This window comes from Nipponia nippon, unplaced genomic scaffold (assembly GCF_047370975.1).
Source record: "Nipponia nippon isolate SJK-2023a ecotype South Korea unplaced genomic scaffold, ASM4737097v1 scaffold_38, whole genome shotgun sequence".
NCBI lineage: Eukaryota > Metazoa > Chordata > Aves > Pelecaniformes > Threskiornithidae > Nipponia > Nipponia nippon.
Genome location: NW_028262356.1, coordinates 705,949 through 725,905, shown reverse-complemented (window position 1 = coordinate 725,905; position 19,957 = coordinate 705,949). Strand labels below are relative to the sequence as shown.

The following is a 19,957-nucleotide window of genomic DNA, read 5'->3' as shown; positions in this document are numbered from 1 at the left end:
TCACCACGCGGCTCCAGGCTCCCGCAGTCGTTTATTGGCACCCACGAGTGACCCCTCCCCCCACGCGCCCAAGGAGGGGGGGGGGGGCAGGGTGCTGGCTCCCCTCCCCCCTTTGGCACGAGGATGGGTGGGGGCGGGTGTGTGCGTGCGAGGCGGGGGAGGGGTGGGGGCGGGGGGGGAGTCAGGGTGCTGAGCCCCCTCCCCCCCAAGGTTTGGCACTGAGTGGGGGGGGGGCACACAGGGGCTCGGCACCCATGGGTGCTCGGGGGGGAAGGGTGCTGGGGGGTCCTGGCACTCATGGGTGCTCGGGGGGGGAGGGTGCTGGGGGGGGGTCCCAGCACCCATGGGTGTGCTCGGAGTGGCTGGCAGTGGCAGCGTCCCCAGCACCCATGGGTGCTCTTGGGGGGGGGGTGTGTCCTGACACCCCGGGGTGCTCACGGGGTGGGGCCCAGCACCCATGGGTGTCCTTGGAGTGAATGGCACTGGGGTGGCCCCTGACACCCATGGGTGCTCACAGGGTGGGTGGCACTGGCACTGGGGGGGGTCCCAGCACCCATGGGTGCCCAGGGGTGGGTAGCACTGCCACTGGAGGATGTGTTCGTCCCAGCACCCATGGGTGCTCGTAGGGTGGGTGGCACTGGGGGCAGACCCCGACACCCATGGGTGCCCAGGAGTGGGTGGCACTGGCACCTGGGGGAGGGGCCCACCACCCATGGATGCTCATAGGGTGGGTGATGCTGGCACTGGAGGTGTTTGTCCCAGCACCCATAGGTGCTCACAGGGTGGGTGGCACTGGGGGCAGCCTCTGACACCCATGGGTGCCCATGGCTGGGTGGCACTGGCACTCGGGGGGGGGGGGGGGGCCCAGCACCCATGGGTGCTCACAGGGTGGGTGGCACTGGCGGGGGGGGGGTCGCAGCACCCATGGGTGCCCAGGAGTGGGTGGCACTGGCACTCGTGGGGGGGGTCCCAGCACCCATGGGTGAACATAGGGTGGGTGACACTCACACTTGGGGAGGGTCCCAGCACCCATGGGTGCCCAGGGGTGGGTGGCACTGGAGGTGTTTGTCCCAGCACCCATGGGTGCTCGTAGGGTGGGTGGCACTGGCACTGGGGGGGGGGGGGCGGGGGGGGGGGTCCCAGCACCCATGGGTGCACATGGGGTGGACGGCGCCGGCAGTGGGGCAGCCCCCGACACCCGTGGGTGCCCAGGGATGGGTGGCAGGGCAATGCTGCAGAAGCAGTGGGTGTCCCAGCAGGGTGACACCCACACCCCCCACACCCGCCCCCCCCGGGTTGGGGCACCCATGGGTGGGGGGCACCCATGGGTGGGGGGGCTCAGGGGGCTTTAGCGCCGAAGAGGCCGATGGGGAAGTGCTTGACGTGGGACGGCCACTGCGCCGCCAGCTGGAAGAACTTGATGTCGTCCCACTGGGTGCCGTCCACCGTCACTGCGGGAGACAGCACCCATGGGACCCCCCTCCCCCCCCCGGCACCCAGCACCCACCGCAACCCCCCCCCATGGGCACCCAGCACCCATGAGGTGAGCGTGGGAAGCGAGATTCCCCCCCCCGCCATGGGTGCCCAACGCCAAATGTCCCTTGGGGACCCCCAGAACCACAACAGTGCCCCCCACCCCGTGGGTGCTCCCCCCACCCATGGGTGCCCCCCCACCCCCGGGGAAAACACCCCCCCCCTTGGGTGCCCACCCATGTCCCAGCGGGGGGGGGGGGGGGGGGGAGGGGGGTGTCCCTGCACCCCTAAGGGCTTCTGTACCCCCCCCAAATTTCCCTTGGGGACCCCCAGAACCACAACAGTGCTCCCCCCCGTGGGTGCTCCCCCCACCCATGGGTGCCCCCCCACCCATGGGTGCCCCCACCCACCGGTGAGCAGGGCGGGGGGCTGCCGGGGGGAGCAGATCAGGCGGGTGATGCCCTCCACCACCAGGCTCTTGGAGTCGGGCTCCCGCGGGCGCTTGCTCAGGAACAGGGTGGGCACTGCCAGCAGCCGTCAGCACCCATGGGTGGGGGGCACCCATGGGTGGAGGGGGGGGGCACCCATGGTGGAGGGGGGCACCCAAGGGGGGGCGGGGGCACCCACAGCGCTGGGCACCGGCTCCTCCGCAAGGGAGGGAGGTGGCCCAGGATGTCCCCCCGCCCATGGAGACCACCCCATGGCGCCCACCCCCGGGTGCCTAATGCCCCCCACCCCGACACCCATCCCTGCGTGCCCAATTCCCCCCCACCCCCAACTTTGGGTCCCTAACCCCCCCCCGGCACCCACCCTTGGGTGCCCAATGCCCCCCAACACCTGGGGTGCCCACCCCAAATCCCCCCCAACACCTGGGGTGCCCATCCCAAATCCCCCCCAACACCCACCCTTGGGTGCCCAATGCCCCCCAACACCTGGGGTGCCCACCCCAAATACCCCCCAACACCCACCCTTGGGTGCCCACCCCAAATCCCCCCTTACACCCACCCTTGGGTGCCCAATGCCCCCCTGCCACCCACCCTTGGGTGCCCACCCCAAATCCCCCCAACACCCACCCTTGGGTGCCCAATGCCCCCCAACACCTGGGGTGCCCACCCCAAATCCCCCCAACACCCACCCTTGGGTGCCCACCCCAAATCCCCACCCACACCTGGGGTGCTCACCCCAAATCCCCCCTTACACCCACCCTTGGGTGCCCAATGCCCCCCTGCCACCCACCCTTGGGTGCCCACCCCAAATCCCCCCAACACCCACCCTTGGGTGCCCAATCCCCCCCCCCAACACCCACCCCTGGCTGCCCACCCACGCCCCGCACCCCCCACCTATCCCCAGTCCCCCCCCAAGGCCACCCTCAGCGCCCCCCCCCACCCAAGGGTGCCCCTCAGGGTGCTCCCCCCTCACCCTTCTTGTTCTTCTCGCGGGTGACGAGGGTCATGGCCAGGGTGCTGCCGGGGGGGTCCCCGGCGCCGGGCAGGCGGGAGACGTGGAGGGAGCGGAAGGTCCCGCGCAGGCTGGTCTTGGCCCCCGCCTCGCGCCGCTCCCCCTCGCGCCGCCGCTCGGCACCCATGGGTGCCCCCCAGTAATCCACCTGCAGCCCCAGCACGTCCCCCGAGGAGCTGCGGGGAGGATGGGGGGGGGGGGAGGAACGCGGGTGTCCGGGGGGCTGCACCCCCACCACCACCCCAGTGCGCCCCATGGGGCACCCAAGGGTCCGGGTGCCCCCCAGCCAAGGACCCAGACATGTGGGTGTCCCCCCACCCAAGGACCCGGGGGGCTGGGTGCCCCCCACCCAGGAAATTAGGTGTGTGGGTGCCCCCCCGACCCAGAGATCCAGACACGTGGGTGTCCCCCCACCCAGGGACCCACACATCTGGGTGTCCCCCCCACCCAGGAACCCAGGGGTCTGGGTGCCCCCCACCCAAAATCCAGGCATTGGGGTGCCCCCCCCCCCAGCCAAGGACCCAGGGGTCTGGGTGCCCCCCCCAGGAAATCAGGTGGGTGGGTGCCTCCCCTACCCAGAGATCCAGGCATTGGGGTGCCCCCACCCAGGGACCCACACATCTGGGTGTCCCCCCACCCAGGAACCCAGGGGTCTGGGTGCCCCCCTCCCCAGGAAATCAGGTGGGTGGGTGCCCCCCTACCCAGAGATCCAGGCATTGGGGTGCCCCCACCCAGGGACCCGGATGTGTGGGTGCCCCCCCCCCCCCCCCCAGGGCCCAGCCATCTGGGTGTTGTTCCCCCCCCCCCAGGACCCACACATATGGGTGCCCCCCCCCGCAGGGTCCCAGGCGTCCGGCGGTGCTCACCCCGGGGTGCCGGCGGCGGCCATGGAGGGTGACGCCGGGGGGGTGGCGGCGGCCTCGCGGGGCACCCCGGCCCCCCCCGGGGGGGAGGTGGAGGGGACCGCCAGGCTCAGGGTGGGCACCTCGTCCCCGTCACCTGCGGGGGCACCCGCTCAGGGAGACGGGGGAGGGGGGGCGGGACCCCAGGGTGCCCCCCAACGTGGGGACACCGGGGAGCCCAGAGGGGCCGTGGGGAGGGGGGTGACAGCACCCCGGGGTGCCCCGGGGGCACCCACCTACCCGGAGCCGCGGGGGGGTCCTCCACCAGCCCCACCTTCACCACCTGCGGGCAAGGGCGCAGCTGCAGGGGACGCCCTGGGGACACCCCGGGGACACCCCGGGGACACCCCATCCCGGGGACACCCACGGGGTCACTCGCTGCCACCCCTGCCACGGGGACCGGCTGCCCCCACCCAGTGCCACCCTGTGTCACCCAGTGCCACCCCAACCCGGGGACCAGGTCCCCCCCGTCTGGTGCCACCCCGTGTCACCCTGTGTCACCCCATGCCACCCCCTGTCACCCAGTGCCACCCCAACCCGGGGACCAGGTCCCCCCCGTCTGGTGCCACCCCGTGTCACCCTGTGTCACCCCCTGTCACCCAGTGCACCCTGTGTCACCCAGTGTCACCCCCTGTCACCCAGTGTCACCCCAACCCAGGGACCAGGTCACCCTTGTCTGGTGCCACCCCGTGTCACCCTGTGTCACCCCCTGTCACCCAGTGCCACCCCAACCCAGGGACCAGGTCACCCCTGTCTGGTGCCACCCCGTGTCACCCTGTGTCACCCCCTGTCACCCAGTGTCACCCCAACCCAGGGAGCAGGTCCCCCCTGTCTGGTGCCACCCCGTGTCACCCTGTGTCACCCCCTGTCACCCAGTGTCACCCCAACCCAGGGAGCAGGTCCCCCCCGTCTGGTGCCACCCCGTGTCACCCTGTGTCACCCCATGCCACCCCCTGTCACCCAGTGCCACCCCAACCCAGGGACCAGGTCACCCCTGTCTGGTGCCACCCCGTGTCACCCTGTGTCACCCCCTGTCACCCAGTGTCACCCCAACCCAGGGACCAGGTCACCCCTGTCTGGTGCCACCCCGTGTCACCCTGTGTCACCCCCTGTCACCCAGTGTCACCCCAACCCAGGGAGCAGGTCCCCCCCGTCTGGTGCCACCCCGTGTCACCCTGTGTCACCCCATGCCACCCCCTGTCACCCAGTGCCACCCCAACCCAGGGACCAGGTCACCCCTGTCTGGTGCCACCCCGTGTCACCCTGTGTCACCCCCTGTCACCCAGTGCACCCTGTGTCACCCAGTGTCACCCCCTGTCACCCAGTGCCACCCCAACCCAGGGACCAGGTCACCCCTGTCTGGTGCCACCCCATGTCACCTAGTGTCACCCCCTGTCACCCAGTGTCACCCCCTGTCATCCAGTGCCACCCTGTGTCACCCAGTGCCACCCCAGCCCCAGGGACAGCCTCCCCACCCCCGCTGTCACCCGGTGTCACCCATGCCAGGCTCACCCCCACGAAGGGCACGAACTTCTGGTACGAGTCCTCGTCCGGGCTGGGGACAGAGAGGGGACATCAGGGGTGGCCTGTCCCCACATGCCACTGTCACTCTGTCCTGCACCCACGTCTCACACTTGAGGCCCCGCACCCATGTCCCCATGTCCCACGCCACCGTCCCTGTGTCCCAGGCCACCATCCCCATGTCACCACACCCCAGGCCACCATCCCCGTGTCCCACGCCACCGTCCCCATGTCCCCCGTCCCCATGTCCCCACACCCCAGGCCACCGTCCCTGTGTCCCATGCCACCATCCCCATGTCCCACAGCTCCGTCCCCATGTCCCACACCACTGTCCCCATGTCCCAGGCCACCATCCCCATGTCCCCACACCCCAGGCTACCGTCCCCATGTCCCATGCCACCGTCCCTGTGTCCCATGCCACCGTCCCCATGTCCCCACACCTGATGCCACCGTCCCCGTGTCCCATGCCACCATCCCCATGTCCCCACACCATCGTCCCCATGTCCCAGGCCACCGTCCCCACGTCCCCACGCCCCAGGCCATTGTCCCCGTGTCCCATGCCCCTGTCCCCACACCCCAGGCCACCGTCCCTATGTCCCACAGCTCCATCCCCATGGCCCAGGCCACCGTCCCCATGTCCCACACCACCGTCCCCGTGTCCCCCGTCCCCGTCCCCACTCACAACTTGTGCTTGCAGGTGAGCATGGCCTCGGCCACCGGCAGCAGGTGGGTGGCCCCAGCACCCGCCACGTACGCCAGGATCCGTCCCACCACATTGAAGGGCTCTGTGGGCACCCACGGGAGCAGCACCCATGGGTGCCCTCCCACCGGGGACACCCACCCTTGGGTGCTCCCACGGGTGTGCCCCCCCCCCCCCCCCCGGACCCCATCCCATGACGGGGTGTCTGCAGGGTGACCCCCCGCCTCGGGTGGTGATGCCAAGCAGATGGGTGCCACCACCCCCAGCCACCCCAGGGTGGCCGGTGGCACCCATGGGTGCTGGGTGCCCACTTACCGGTGGCAGGGGGCTCGCTGCGCCCAAAGAGCTCCCGCCAGGGGGGGTCGAGGAAGGCGGCCCCGTAGCGCCCGTCCACCGAGCCCAGGTACTGTGCCACCGGGTGGGTGCCTGCAGGTGACAGCGGGGTGACAGCGGGTGGCAGGGACCCCCCGCCACTGGGCACGGCACCCGCCTGTCCCAGGTGTCAGCCTGACCCCCGGTAATGCCCCTGCGGGTGCCCCAGGGGTGCCCGTGGGTGCTGTGGGTGCCTGTGGGTACTACGGGTGTCCTGTGGGTCCTATGGGTGCCACGGGGGTGCTGTGGGTGCCATGGGTGCCCCATGGGTGCTATGGGTGCCTGTGGGTACTACGGGTGCCCTGTGGGTCCTATGGGTGCCACGGGGGTGCTATGGGTGCCATGGGTGCCCTATGGGTGCTGTGGGTGCCATGGGTGCCCTGTAGGTGCTGTGGGTGCCCGTGGGTGCTGTGGGTGCCATGGGTGCCCTGTAGGTGCTGTGGGTGCCCGTGGGTGCTGTGGGTGCTATAGGTGCCCTGTAGGTGCTGTGGGTGCCCGTGGGTGCTGTGGGTGCCATGGGTGCCCTGTGGGTGCTATGGGTGCCCTGTAGGTGCTGTGGGTGCCATGGGTGCTGTGGGTGCCCCGTGGGTTCTATGGGTGCCCTGTAGGTGCTGTGGGTGCCTGTGAGTGCTGTGGGTGCCATGGGTGCCCTGTGGGTGCTATGGGTGCCCTGTAGGTGCTGTGGGTGCCCGTGGGTTCTATGGGTGCCTTGTAGGTGCTGTGGGTGCCCGTGGGTGCCCATGGGTGCTGTGGGTGCCTGTGGGTGCCGTACCGAGGGGCACAAGGAGGAAGCAGAGGTAGCCCAGCCCCTGGGACCCCCCCTGCCCAGCCCAGCTCCCTGATGCCCTGTGGGTGCCCGTGGGTGCCCCGTGGGTGCTGTGGGTGCCCGTGGGGTGCTGCGGGTGCTGCGGGTGCTGTACCGAGGGGCACGAGGAGGAAGCGGAGGTAGCCCAGCCACTCGGGGCTCTTGGCACCCAGGTGCCGGACGAAGCAGCGCAGGAGGGTGCTGTGGTACCCGGCGCCACCCACGGCCACCACCTTCACCGCCCGGGGGGGCAGCGCCGAGCAGTTGCAGCTGGGGGGAGGGGGGACGGACAGACATGGCGGGGGGGGATGGACGCCCCCCGAGGGCACCCATGGGACAGAGGTGCCCCCGGGGAGGTGGGGGTTGTGGGTGGGGAGAGCCCCGGGGGGCACCCAGGGGGGCCATGGGGGGGGGGGTGGGGGGGGGGGCATGGGGGTGGGGGTGGGGTGGTGGTGGGAGCACCCATGGGGGGGGGCACCCCAGGGGGGCCATGGCGGGGGGGGAGCACCCTGGAGCAGTGGAGGGGGGATTGGGGGAGGGGGATTGGGGGGGGGGCGGGCACCCTGGGGGAGGCGCGGGGGGGACATGGAGGGGGACGCGAGGGGACACGGGGGGACGTGGGGGGACACGGGGGGTGCAGGGGGACGTGTGGGACAGGAGGGGACACGGGGGGCAGGAGGGGACCTGGAGGGGACCTGGCGGGGACAGGAGGGGACATAGGGGGCTGGAGGGGATGCGGGGGGGCAGGAGGGGACCTGGGGGGGACAGGAGGGGACCCGGGGGGGACCTGAGGGGGGACACGGGGGACAGGAGGGGACACGGGGGGGCAGGAGGGGATGTGAGGGGGCAGGAGGGGACCTGGGGGGGACGGGAGGGGACAGGAGGGGACGCGGGGGCCACTCACAATCTCTGGATGCGGGTGAGGACGGCGGAGAGCACGGCCTGCAGCTCCCCCCCCGCGGTGCCCACCAGCGCCTGCCCCTGCGCCTGCAGCAGCTCCCCCACCCACTGCGGGGGCACCCGTCAGACCCCCACCCACTGACCCCCATCACCCCCCCCCACTGACCCCCCATCACCCCCCCCCACTGACCCCCCCCCATCACCCCCCCCACTGCGGGGGCACCCGTCAGACCCCCACCCACTGACCCCCCCCCATCACCCCCCCACTCCAGGGGCACCCGTCAGAGCCCCACCCACTGACCCCCTCATCACCCCCCCACTGCGGGGGCACCCATCAGAACCCCCCCATCACCCCACCATCACCCCCCACCCACCCACGGAGCCCCCCATCACCCCCCCACTGCGGGGGCACCCGTCAGACCCCCCCCCACTGACCCCCCCATCACCCCCCCCACTGCGGGGGCACCCATCAGAACCCCCCCCATCACCCCCCCCACTGACGCTCCCCACCGCGGGGGCACCCATCACCCCCCACCCACCGACCCCCACCACTGCGGGGGATGGGGGGCACCCATCAGACCCACCCATCGCACCCCACCCGTGTCACCCACTGCCCACCCCCATGGCTGCCCCCCCCCCCCCCCGGGTGCCCCACCCACCCACAGACGTCCCCAACACCCACCCACAGCCCCCCCCCCCCCCCGGGTGCCCCCCCCCCGGGTGCCCCCCATCCACGGGTGCACCCCCCACCCATGGGTGCCCCCTACCATGGGTGCCCCCACCCACGGGTGCCTGCCACCCATGGGTGCCCACCCCCATGGGTACCCCCCACCCACGGGTGCCCCGCCACCCACGGGTGCCCCCCACCCACGGGTGCCCCCTCCGGGTGGGTGCCCCCCTCATGGGTGCCCCCCCAACCATGGGTGCCCCCCCCACGGGTGCCCTCCCCACCCACGGGTGCCCCCCTCATGGGTGCCCCCCCACCCACAGGTGCCCCCCCCAGGGTCCCGTCCCCCCATGGGTGCCCCCCCACGGGTGCCCCCCTCCGGGTGGGTGCCCCCCTCATGGGTGCCCCCCCAACCATGGGTGCCCCCCCCCACGGGTGCCCTCCCCACCCACGGGTGCCCCCCTCATGGGTGCCCCCCCAACCATGGGTGCCCCCCCCCCACGGGTGCCCCCCCACCCACAGGTGCCCCCCGCAGGGTCCCGTCCCCCCATGGGTGCCCCCCACGGGTGCCCCCCTCCGGGTGGGTGACCCCCTCATGGGTGCCCCCCCCAACCATGGGTGCCCCCCCCCCACGGGGGCCCCCACCTGCCCCTGCCAGTCGCTGGTGCTGACGAGGAGGACGCTCTCGGGCAGCCCGCTCTCGGGGCCCAGGGCCTGGCCCAGCTGCTCCCACACCGCCCGGCGCGGCACCGCGGGGGGCACCTGGGGGGGGGCACCCGTGGGTGGGGGGCACCCAGGGGTGGAGGGGCACCGGGGGCGGGGGGGCACCCGCCGCCACCGCGGGACCGCGGGCTGTGCCCGGCGCAGGGTGCTGGGGGTGGCCCCGGGGGGCACCCGGGCTGTGCCCACCCGTGTCCCCAGGACCCCCGGTGTCCCCGTGCCCCCCAGTGCCCCCCAGTGTCCCTATGCCCCGTGTCCCCCCCACTGTCCCCATGGCCCCTGGTGTCCCCCCATGCCCCCCAGTGTCCCCACACCCCCTGGTGTCCCCATGTCCCCCCATGCCCCCCAGTGTCCCCACACCCCCCGGTGTCCCCATGCTCCCTGTGTCCCCACACCCCCCGGTGTCCCCATGTCCCCCCATGCCCCCACACCCCCCGGTGTCCCCATGCTCCCTGTGTCCCCCAGTGTCCCCATGTCCCCCATGTCCCCCGGTGTCCCCATGCCCCCCAGTATCCCCACACCCCCCTATGCCCCCCGGTGTCCCCACGTCCCCCTGTGTCCGCCAGTGTCCCCACACCCCCCAGTGTCCCCACGCCCCCCAGTGTCCCCATGTCCCCCCAGGCCCCCCAGCGTCCCCAGGCCCCCCGGTGTCCCCACGTCCCCCCATGCCCCCCAGTGTCCCCAGGCCCCCCGGTGTCCCCACGTCCCCCCATGCCCCCCAGTGTCCCCAGGCCCCCCAGTGTCCCCACGTCCCCCCATGCCCCCCAGTGTCCCCAGGCCCCCCAGTGTCCGCACGTCCCCCCATGCCCCCCGGTGTCCCCACGTCCCCCTGTGTCCGCCAGTGTCCCCACACCCCCCAGTGTCCCCACGCCCCCCAGTGTCCCCATGTCCCCCCAGGCCCCCCAGTGTCCCCAGGCCCCCCGGTGTCCCCACGTCCCCCCATGCCTCCCAGTGTCCCCAGTGTCCCCAGTCCCCCCATGCCCCCCAGTGTCCCCACGTCCCCCCATGCCCCCCAGTGTCCCCAGGCCCCCCAGTGTCCGCACGTCCCCCCATGCCCCCCGGTGTCCCCATGCCCCCCAGTGTCCCCAGGCCCCCCGGTGTCCCCACGTCCCCCCATGCTCCACAGCGTCCCCATGCCCCCCAGTGTCCCCACGTCCCCCCATGCCTCCCAGTGTCCCCAGGCCCCCCGGTGTCCCCACGTCCCCCCATGCCCCCCAGTGTCCCCAGGCCCCCCGGTGTTCCCACGTCCCCCCATGCCCCCCAGTGTCCCCAGGCCCCCCAGTGTCCCCACGTCCCCCCATGCCCCCCAGTGTCCCCATGCCCCCCAGTGTCCCCAGGCCCCCCAGTGTCCGCACGTCCCCCCATGCCCCCCAGTGTCCCCATGCCCCCCAGTGTCCCCATGCCCCCCAGTGTCCGCACGTCCCCCCAGGCTCCCCGGTGTCCCCAGGCCCCCCGGTGTCCCCACGTCCCCCCAGGCGCCCCGTGTCCCCCGCGGCGGTGGCACCTGGGTGCCGTGGGGCAGGTCGGGGGAGCGCTCGCTGTCGGAGCTGTTGTTCCTCTCGCCCAGGGGTCGGGAGAGCTGGCGCTCGCGCAGCGGGGTGCCCCGACGGCCCCGCCCGGGGGGGGGCCCCCCGTCCGCCCTGCCGGCCACACCTGCTGCACCCCACATCCCCCGGCACCCCCACCCTCAACCCCGACACCCACACACCCCGCTGGGGTCCCCACATCCCCGCCCAAGGACCCCAACCCACTCGGGGACCCCAAATCCCTGCCCAAGGACCCCAAATCCCCCCCACCCAGGGACCCCAACCCCCCCAGGGACCCCAAATCCCCACCCAGGGACCCCAAATCCCCACCCAAGGACCCCAACACACCCGGGGACCCCAAATCCCCACCCAGGGACCCCAACCCACTCGGAGACCACAAATCCCTGCCCAAGGACCCCAAATCCCCCCCACCCAGGGACCCCAACCCACACAGGGACCCCAATCCCCCCAGGGACCCCAAATCCCCCTCACCCAGGGACCCCAAATCACCCCCCAAGGACCCCAAATCCCCCTCACCCAGAACCCCAACACCCACCAGGCCCAAGTCCTCCTGGGACCCCAACTTCTGTCCCCCAGGGACCCCAACCCCCCCAGAGACCCCCAGAACCCCCCCCCCAGGGACCCCAAATCTCCCCCCTGAACCCCAACACCCACCCACCCAGCCCAAATTTCCCTGGGACACCAAGATCCCCCTCAGGTCCCCCAAATCTTGCCCCACCCCCCCAACCCAAGGTACCGTAGGACCCTTACCCCCACCCTGGGGTGCCCTCACCTGGGTGATGCCACCTCCCCTTTGCTGCCCTTTAGGGGGGTCTTCAGCTTCTCGGGGACCCCCCCAGGCTCAGGCAGAGGCTCGGGGTCCCCCCGGGTGTCCTGTGCATGGGATGCAAGGGTTGGGGGGGGGCTGCACCCCCAAAACGAGCAACATGGGGCTGGGGGCACCCAACACCTTGGCAACGTCAAGGTGGAGGCACCCCACAATGGGGTGGCATCGGGCTGGGGGCACCCCACAACTGGGCGGTGTTGGGGGGCCCTGGGGGGTCTCGGGGGGAGCCTCACCAGCCCCTCAGGGTCCTGCCCCCCATCCTCAGGGGGTCTGCGGCCGCCTTTGGCCCCCGCCTCTGCCTGTGGGGAGAGGGGGTGCGCTTGGCCCTAGACCCCCCCCAAACCCTCCCAGGGCCCCCCAAATCCCCAAGCCCCCCAAAACCCTCCCAGGGCCCCCCAAACCATCCCAGAGCTCCCCCAAACCCTCAAGCCCCCCCAACCCACCCAGAGCCCCCCGTAAATCCCCCAGGGCCCCCCCAAACCCTCCCAAGCTCCCGCAGCACCCTAAAACCCCACAATAACTCACTCTGCCCGCCCAACTCCAAAAGCCCTCCAGACTCCCCCACAACCCCCACTGCCCCCCCATAAGGGGCCGGAAGACCACCCCCATAGCCCTCCCAGTGCTCCCAGCACCCCCCCATAAGGGGCTGCAAGACCCCCCCATAGCCCTCCCACTGCTCCCAGTAACCCCAGTGCCCTCCCATAAGGGGCCAGAAGACCCCCCATAACCCTCCCACTGCTCCCAGTAATCCCAGTGCCCCCCCATAAGGGGCCGGAAGACCCCCCCATAGCCCTCCCAGTGCTCCCAGCACCCCCCCATAAGGGGCTGCAAGACCCCCCCATAGCCCTCCCACTGCTCCCAGTAACCCCAGCACCCCCCATAAGGGGCCAGAAGACCCCCCCATAGCCCTCCCAGTGCTCCCAGTAACCCCAGTGCCCCCCGACACTGACCGGGGGGGGGCCCTCGCGCCCTGGGCTGCCCATCTCCGTCTGGGAGCTCGACTGCGAGAGACCCTCGAAGAAGGGGCTGTGGGGACAAGGGGACACCGATGGCACCGGGGGGGGACAAGAGACACCGATGGCACCGGGGGGACGACAAGGGGACAGGAGGGCAGCAGGATGGGGGGGGGCACTGGGACATGGGGACGTGGGGACACAGGGAGGCACTGGGATGTGGGGACATGGGGACACTGCTGGCACTGGGACACAGGGACATGGGGACAGAGGGGGCACTGGTGGCACTGGGACATGGGGACATGGGGACACAGGGGGCACTGGGACATGGGGACACAGGGATGTGGGGACACAGAGGGCAGTGGTGGCACTGGGACATGGGGACACAGCGATGTGGGGACACAGAAGGCAGTGGTGGCACTGGGACATGGGGACACAAGGACGTGGGGACACAGGGGGCACTGGGATGTGGGGACATGGGGACACTGATGACACTGGGACATGGGGACACAGGGGGCACTGGTGGCACTGGGACCCAGGGACATGGGGACACAGGGATGTGGGGACACGGGGCACTGGGACATGGGGAGACAGGTGGGCACTGGTGGCACTGGGACCCAGGGACATGGGGACACAGGGGGCACCAGGATGTGGGGACATGGGGACACTGCTGGCACTGGGACACAGGTGGGCACTGGTGGCACTGGGACATGAGGACATGGGAACACAGGGGGCACTGGTGGCACTGGGATGTGGGGTGACAGAGGGGCACTGGTGGAACTGGGACATGGGGACACTGATGGCACTGGGACATGGGAGCATTGGGGGCACTGGGACATGAGGACACTGGTGGCACGGGGACATGAGGGCATGGGGACACTGGTGGCACTGGGACACAGGAATATGGGGACACAGGGAACACTGATGGCACTGGGACATGGTGATACAGCGACACGGTGACATAGGGACATGGGGACACAGGGGGCCCTGGTGGCACAGGGTCACCTGGGGGTGGGGACACCCCAGACCCGGGGGAGGAGACACCCCAGAGCCAGGGGAGGTGACACCCTGACCCAGGGGAGGTGACACCCCAGATCCAGGAGGACACTCCAACCCAGGGGAGGGGACACCCTGACCCAGGTGACACCCGGGGAGGTGACACCCCGACCCAGGGGAGGTGACACCCTGACCCAGGGGAGGTGACACCCCAGACCCAGGAGGACACCCTGACCCAGGGGAGCGGACACCCTGACCCAGGTGACACCCGGGGAGGTGACACCCCGACCCAGGGGAGGCAACACCCTGACCCAGGGGAGGGGACACCCCAGACCCAGGAGGACACCCTGACCCAGGGGAGGGGACACCCTGACCCAGGTGACACCCAGGGAGGTGACACCCTGACCCAGGGGAGGTGACACCCCGACCCAGGGGAGGGGACACCCTGACCCAGGTGACACCCGGGGAGGTGACACCCCGACCCAGGGGAGGGGACACCCTGACCCAGGTGACACCCGGGGAGGTGACACCCCGACCCAGGGGAGGGGACACCCTGACCCAGGTGACACCCCAACCCAGGGGAGGTGACAGCCCGGCCCTGGCAGAGGGGCCACCCCCGGGTCCCTTGGGTGCCCCCCCCCTCACCGCAGCTTGGGTTTCGGGGTGCTGAGGACGCTGTCGGTGTCATCGAGGTCGGCGCCGCTGTCGCTGGGGTTGAAGATCTCCAGGGTGTCGTAGAGCTCGTCCAGGTCCTCGGCCACCTCCCGCATGCGGGCGTGGGACACGTGCTCCAGCCCGAAGCCCACCTGGGTGACACCCCTGTCACCCTCCGTCACCCTCAGGGGGTCGCGGGGCGCCCCACCTCCCCCCCCCCATCACCCCCGGGCACCCCCAGTGCCACCCTCACCCTCATTGTGACACCCAGTGCCACCCCCGCCACCCTTGTGTCACCCTGCGTCACCCCCTGCCAGCCCCACCACCCTGTGCCACCCCACGTCACCCTGTGCCACCCCGTGTCACCCTGTGTCACCCCCTGCCACCCCACATCACCCTGTGCCACCCCGTGCCACCCCACATCACCCTGTGCCACCCCATCACCCCCTCCCAGCCCCCAACCCTCTGCCACCCCATGTCACCCAGTGCCACCCTGTGTCACCCCATGCCGCCCTGTGTCACCCCATGTCACCCTGCGCCACCCCCTGCCAGCCCCCCAACCCTCTGCTGCCCCGTGTCGCCCCGTGCCACCCCGTCACCCAGTGCCACCCCACATCACCCCATGTCGCCCCGTGCCACCCCCTGCCACCCAGTGCCACCCTGTGTCACCCAGCACGACCCCATGTCACCCTGTGCCACCCAGTGCCACCCCATCACCCCCTGCCAGCCCCCAACCCTGTGCCACCCCCTGCCACCCAGTGCCACCCCGTGCCAGCCCCACCACCCCGTGCCACCCACGTCACCCCCTGCCACCCTCCTTGCGTCACCCAGTGCCACCCCCACCACCCTGTGCCACCCTGCGTCACCCAGTGCCACCCCCTGCCACGCCATATCACCCTGCGCCCCGTCCCCGGGGTGTCCCCAACCCCCGGCAGCACCCATGGGTGCTCCTACCTCCTCCGACACCTTGAATCTCTTGAGCAGGGCCACGAATTTCTGCTTGATGTTGGGCTGCTGTGGGGACACGGGGGGGTCAGGGGCACCCATGGGTGCCCCCCCAGCACCCCCCAGCCCAGCAGGGCCCCCCCCCAGCACCCAGGCACCCTTGGGGGTGCCCATGGACCCCCCTCACCCGGGTGGAGGCCATCAGCTTCCTCCGCGTCTTCTTCACCTTGGGCAGCTCCTCTTCCTCGTAGAAGAGGTCCTGGGGGACACGGGTGACGGGGGGGGTGACGGGGTGGGGGTGGCACCCACGGTGGCACCCAAGGGTGGGGGGGAGGGGGATCCCCAGCACCCACCTGGCCGTGCAGGGCGTCATCGCTGCCCTCCTGCTCGGAGGAGAAGCTCTCCTCCTCCTCCTCCGAGTAGTTGTCGATGTCGGGGGAGCGATCTGGGGGAAGGGCAGCACCCAAGGGTGGGGGGCACCCAAGGGTCAGGGGCACCCAGCGGCGCTCAGCTCGCGCTCCCTACGCACCCCCAGGGGCTCCTAAAACTTCACCCCTTCCCTGCACCCACGGGTGCTGCCGCAGACACCCCCAGGCCACGCACGCCTGGCTCCCCTGGCCCCCCAGCACCCAAGGGTGCCCCCCAGCACCCACGGTTGCCCCTCCACGTCTGCAGATGCTCCCTACGCCCATGGGTGCTGCCGCAGGCGCGCCTGCAGGTACCTGGTTCTTCCAGCCCCCCCCCCCCAGCACCCAAGGGTGCCCCCCCAGCACCTAAGGGTGCCCCCCCCAGCACCCAGGGGTGCTCCCCGTTTCCACAGGTGCTCCCCACACCCACGGACACCCACAAACACCCGGTTCCTCTGTCCCCCCCAGCACCTAAGGGTGCCCCCCCCTAGCACCCAGGGGTGCTCCCCGTTTCCACAGGTGCTCCCCACACCCACGGGTGCTGTCACGGACACCCCCAGGCCATGGGCACCCACAAACACCCGGTTCCTCTCTGCCCCCCCCAGCACCCATGGGTGCCCGGGGCCTCACCCGAGAGCTTGCCCTTGGCCTCGTGGTCGATGGGTTGGCTGGAGAGCGAATTCACCCGGATCTCGGCCACCGGCACCGCCGCGTCCTTCACCGCCCGGTGCAGCACCAGCGCCAGCCCCCCCTCACTGGGGTGCTGCAGCACCTATGGGTGGGGGGCGAGCTGGGGCACCCACGGCGGCGGGGGGCACCGCTGCCCCATAGCCCGCAGGGGCTGACCCACAGCACCCACTTCGCGCTGTCCCACAGGCAGGCCCCGTCCCCAGGGGACCCCCGCCCATGCGCCAGAGCACCCTGACCCCCACCCTGACCCCCACCCCGACCCCCACCCCAGCACCCACCTCGGCCATGTTGATGAGCCCCACGGCCAAGGTCTTGTAGCCCAGGAAGGTTCGGTTCTTGTAGCGCTTGCGGCGCTGCAGCATCACCTGCAGCCGGTTGGCGTCGCGCTTCAAGAAGTGGGGGTACTGCGGGGGGGGGCAAAGTGGGGGGCGCTCAGGGCCCTGGGCGCCTGCGGGGGAGCACCCATGGGTGGTGGTGGTGGTGGGGGGGGGGGGGGTCAGGGTGCCTCACCTGCAGGGAGAAGGTGAGCTGGAGCTCGGTCTCGGGGGCGCCACCGGCCGGCAGCGGGATCTCATTGGATCGCAGGACCCGCTTGGAGACCTGGGGGAGGGGTGGGGCACCCCATGGGACCCCCAAACCCACAGGGACCCCCCCACCCACCAAAAGGACCCAGCACCCAAGGCCAGCACCCCATGGGACCCCCCTCCAGGATTCTCTCTGCCCCCCAGCACCCCCCCAACCCCCCACCCCTCCAAAGGGACCCAGCACCCAAGGCCAGCACCCCATGGGACCCCTGGGGACCCTCTCTGCCACCCCCCCCTGCCCCCCAGCACCCTCTGGGACCCCCAGGGACCCCCCATGAGACCCAGCACCCAAGGCCAGCACCCTGTGGCCCCCCCAGGACCCTCTCTGCCCCCCAGCACCCCCTCAAGTCCCCTCCCCCCCCCAAAAGGACCCAGCACCCAAGGCCAGCACCCCATGGGACCCCCCGGGACCCTCTCTGCCACCCCTCCCTGCCCCCCAGCACCCTGCGGACCCCCCCTCGCCCCCCAGCACCCTGGGGACCACCCCCCCCCCCACCTGCAGCTTGACGGCGATGACGACGGAGCCCAGGTCCTTGGCCAGCTCCCGCACCAGCACCAGGCGCTGCAGCGTCAGGCTGAACAGCCTGGGGGGAGGGGGCAGCGGGGGGGGAAGCGGGGGGGGGGCAGGATGGGGGGAGGGGGGCAGCATGGGGGGGGCAGAGAGGGTGAGTGGGGCAGCATGGGGGGAGCAGCATGGGGGGGGCAGGATGGGGGGAGGGGGGCAGCATGGGGGGGCAGAGGGGGTGAGGGGGGCAGCATGGGGGGGGGCAGCAGCGGGGGAGGGGGGCAGCATGGGGGAGGGGGGCAACATGGGGGGGCACAGGGGTAGGGGGGCAGCATGGGGGGGCACAGGGCACCATGGGGGGGGGGGCAGAATAGGGGGGCACCGGGGGGGCAGAGGGGTTGGGGGGGCAGCATGGGGGGGGGGCACCGTGGGGGTCAGAATGAAGGGGGCACCATTGTAGGGGGCAGAGGGGTTGGGGGGCACCATGGGAGGGGCACCGGGGGTCAGCATGGGGGGAGCAGAATAGGAGGGGCACCGGGGGGGCAGCATGGCGGGGGGCAGCGGGGAGGGGTCAGCATGGGTGGGGGGGAACCATTGGGGGGGGCAGAGGGGTTGGGGGGACAGCATGGGGGGGCACAGGGGGCCATGGGGGGGCAGAATAGGGGGAGCACCGGGGGGCAGCATGGGGGGGGGTCAGAATGAAGGGGGGCACCATTGGGGGGGGCAGAGAGATTGGGGGGGCACCATGGGGAGGGCACAGGGAGGGCGGGGGGGCACCGGAGGGGGGGCACCACTGGGGGGGGGACAGAGCCCCGGGGGCGCCGGTGCCCGCTGCCCCTCCCCCCCCCCATCCCCGCAGCATTCCCGGGGGGGGGTGGGGGGTCCCGGGGCGGGGGGTCCCGGGGGGGGGGTCGCCCCTCACCTAGGCACGCAGCTGGACGAGCTCCGGTCCACCTCCCAGGTGGCGTACAGGTTCATCTGCACCGGCCGGCCGGGCCCGGGGGTGGCGGGGCCCGGGGCGGCCCCGGGGGCGGCCCCGGGGGCCGGGGGGGGCCCGGCCGGGGCCGGGGGGGGCTGCGGGGAGGCCGCGGGCGGCGGGGCCGGGCCGGGGAGGCCGCGGGGGCCGCCGCGCTCCGCCATCGCCCGCCGCCGCCGCCGCGCGCCCGGCCCCGCCCCCGCGCTCCTCATTGGCTGCCGGCCCGCTGCTCGCGTTCTCATTGGTTCGCCTTCCCCGCGCCCCCCCGCCCCGGTCAGACCCCACCCCTCGGCAGCGCTCATTGGTCCTCCCGCTGCGGAAGGGGGAGCTCCGCCCACCGCCCCCTCGCTGGCCCGGCCACGCCCCCGGCCTCGGACCACGCCCACCGCCCGTTTCTCAGGCGCTCATTGGGTTCTGCTGGCACTGGCCACGCCCCCGAGGGTTTAAAGGGGACGCGGAGCGGGCAGCGCCCCTTCCGCGGCGGGACCCGGGGGATACGGGGGACACGGCCCGGGGACACGGGGGACATGGCCGGGGGACATGGGGGACACAGGGGACATAGCCTGAGGACCCAGGTGACATGGGGACATGGCCTGGGGAGATGGGGAGGACAGGGGACATGGCTGGGGGACATGGCCTGGGGACATGGGGACAGGGCCTGGGGACACAGGGACCCTGGGGACACCCAATGAGCCATCCTGCGGGGACACGACCTGGGGACATGGGGACCCTGGTGACATGGGGACATGGCTCAGGGACATGGGGACCCTGGGGACACCCACTGAGCCATGCTGCAGGGACACGGGGACCCCGGGGACATGGGGACCCCCAGTGAGCCATGCTGCAGGGACACAGGGACATGGCCCAGGGACATGGGGACCCTGGGGACACAGGGACACGGCCTGGAAACACGAGGACCCTGGGGACATGGGGACCCCCAGGGAGCTGTGCTGCAGGGACACAGGGACACGGCTTGGGGACACAGGGACCCTGGGGACACCCAGTGAGGCACCCTGCGGGGACATGGGGACACGGCCTGGGGACACGGGGACCCTGGGGACACCCAGTGAGCCGTGCTGCTGAGACACGGGGACATGGCCCAAGGACATGGGGACCCTGGGGACATGGGGACACGGCTCAGGGACATGGGGACCCTGGGGACATCCAGTGAGCCATGCTGCAGGGACACAGGGACCCTGGGGACATGGGGACACCCAGTGAGGCATCCTGTGGGGACATGGCCTGGGGACACGAGGACCCTGGGGACACCCAGTGAGGCACCCTGGGGGGACATGGGGACACGGCCTGGGGACATGGGGACCCCCAGGGAGCTGTGCTGCAGGGACACAGGGACAC

General features: G+C 72.0%; 1 protein-coding gene across 1 annotated transcript; it reads right to left on the bottom strand.

Annotated features, from left to right (window-relative positions):
* Positions 1 to 333: 333 nt before the first annotated feature.
* On the bottom strand, positions 334 to 19,934 carry PACS1 (phosphofurin acidic cluster sorting protein 1). Its single transcript, XM_087773133.1, has 24 exons — positions 18,548 to 19,934; positions 17,617 to 17,704; positions 17,047 to 17,136; positions 16,815 to 16,940; positions 16,477 to 16,618; positions 15,793 to 15,884; positions 15,627 to 15,698; positions 15,449 to 15,508; positions 14,486 to 14,646; positions 12,842 to 12,917; positions 12,125 to 12,190; positions 11,838 to 11,938; positions 11,023 to 11,158; positions 9,444 to 9,560; positions 8,136 to 8,239; positions 7,347 to 7,501; positions 6,370 to 6,480; positions 6,037 to 6,139; positions 5,346 to 5,388; positions 4,074 to 4,116; positions 3,798 to 3,930; positions 2,893 to 3,107; positions 1,884 to 1,997; positions 334 to 1,451 (listed from the first exon to the last, which is right to left on the bottom strand). The coding sequence occupies exons 1-24, from the start codon at positions 18,901 to 18,903 to the stop codon at positions 1,339 to 1,341; spliced, it is 2,817 nt and encodes a 938-aa protein (XP_087629259.1). The 5' UTR covers positions 18,904 to 19,934; the 3' UTR covers positions 334 to 1,338.
* Positions 19,935 to 19,957: the final 23 nt, after the last annotated feature.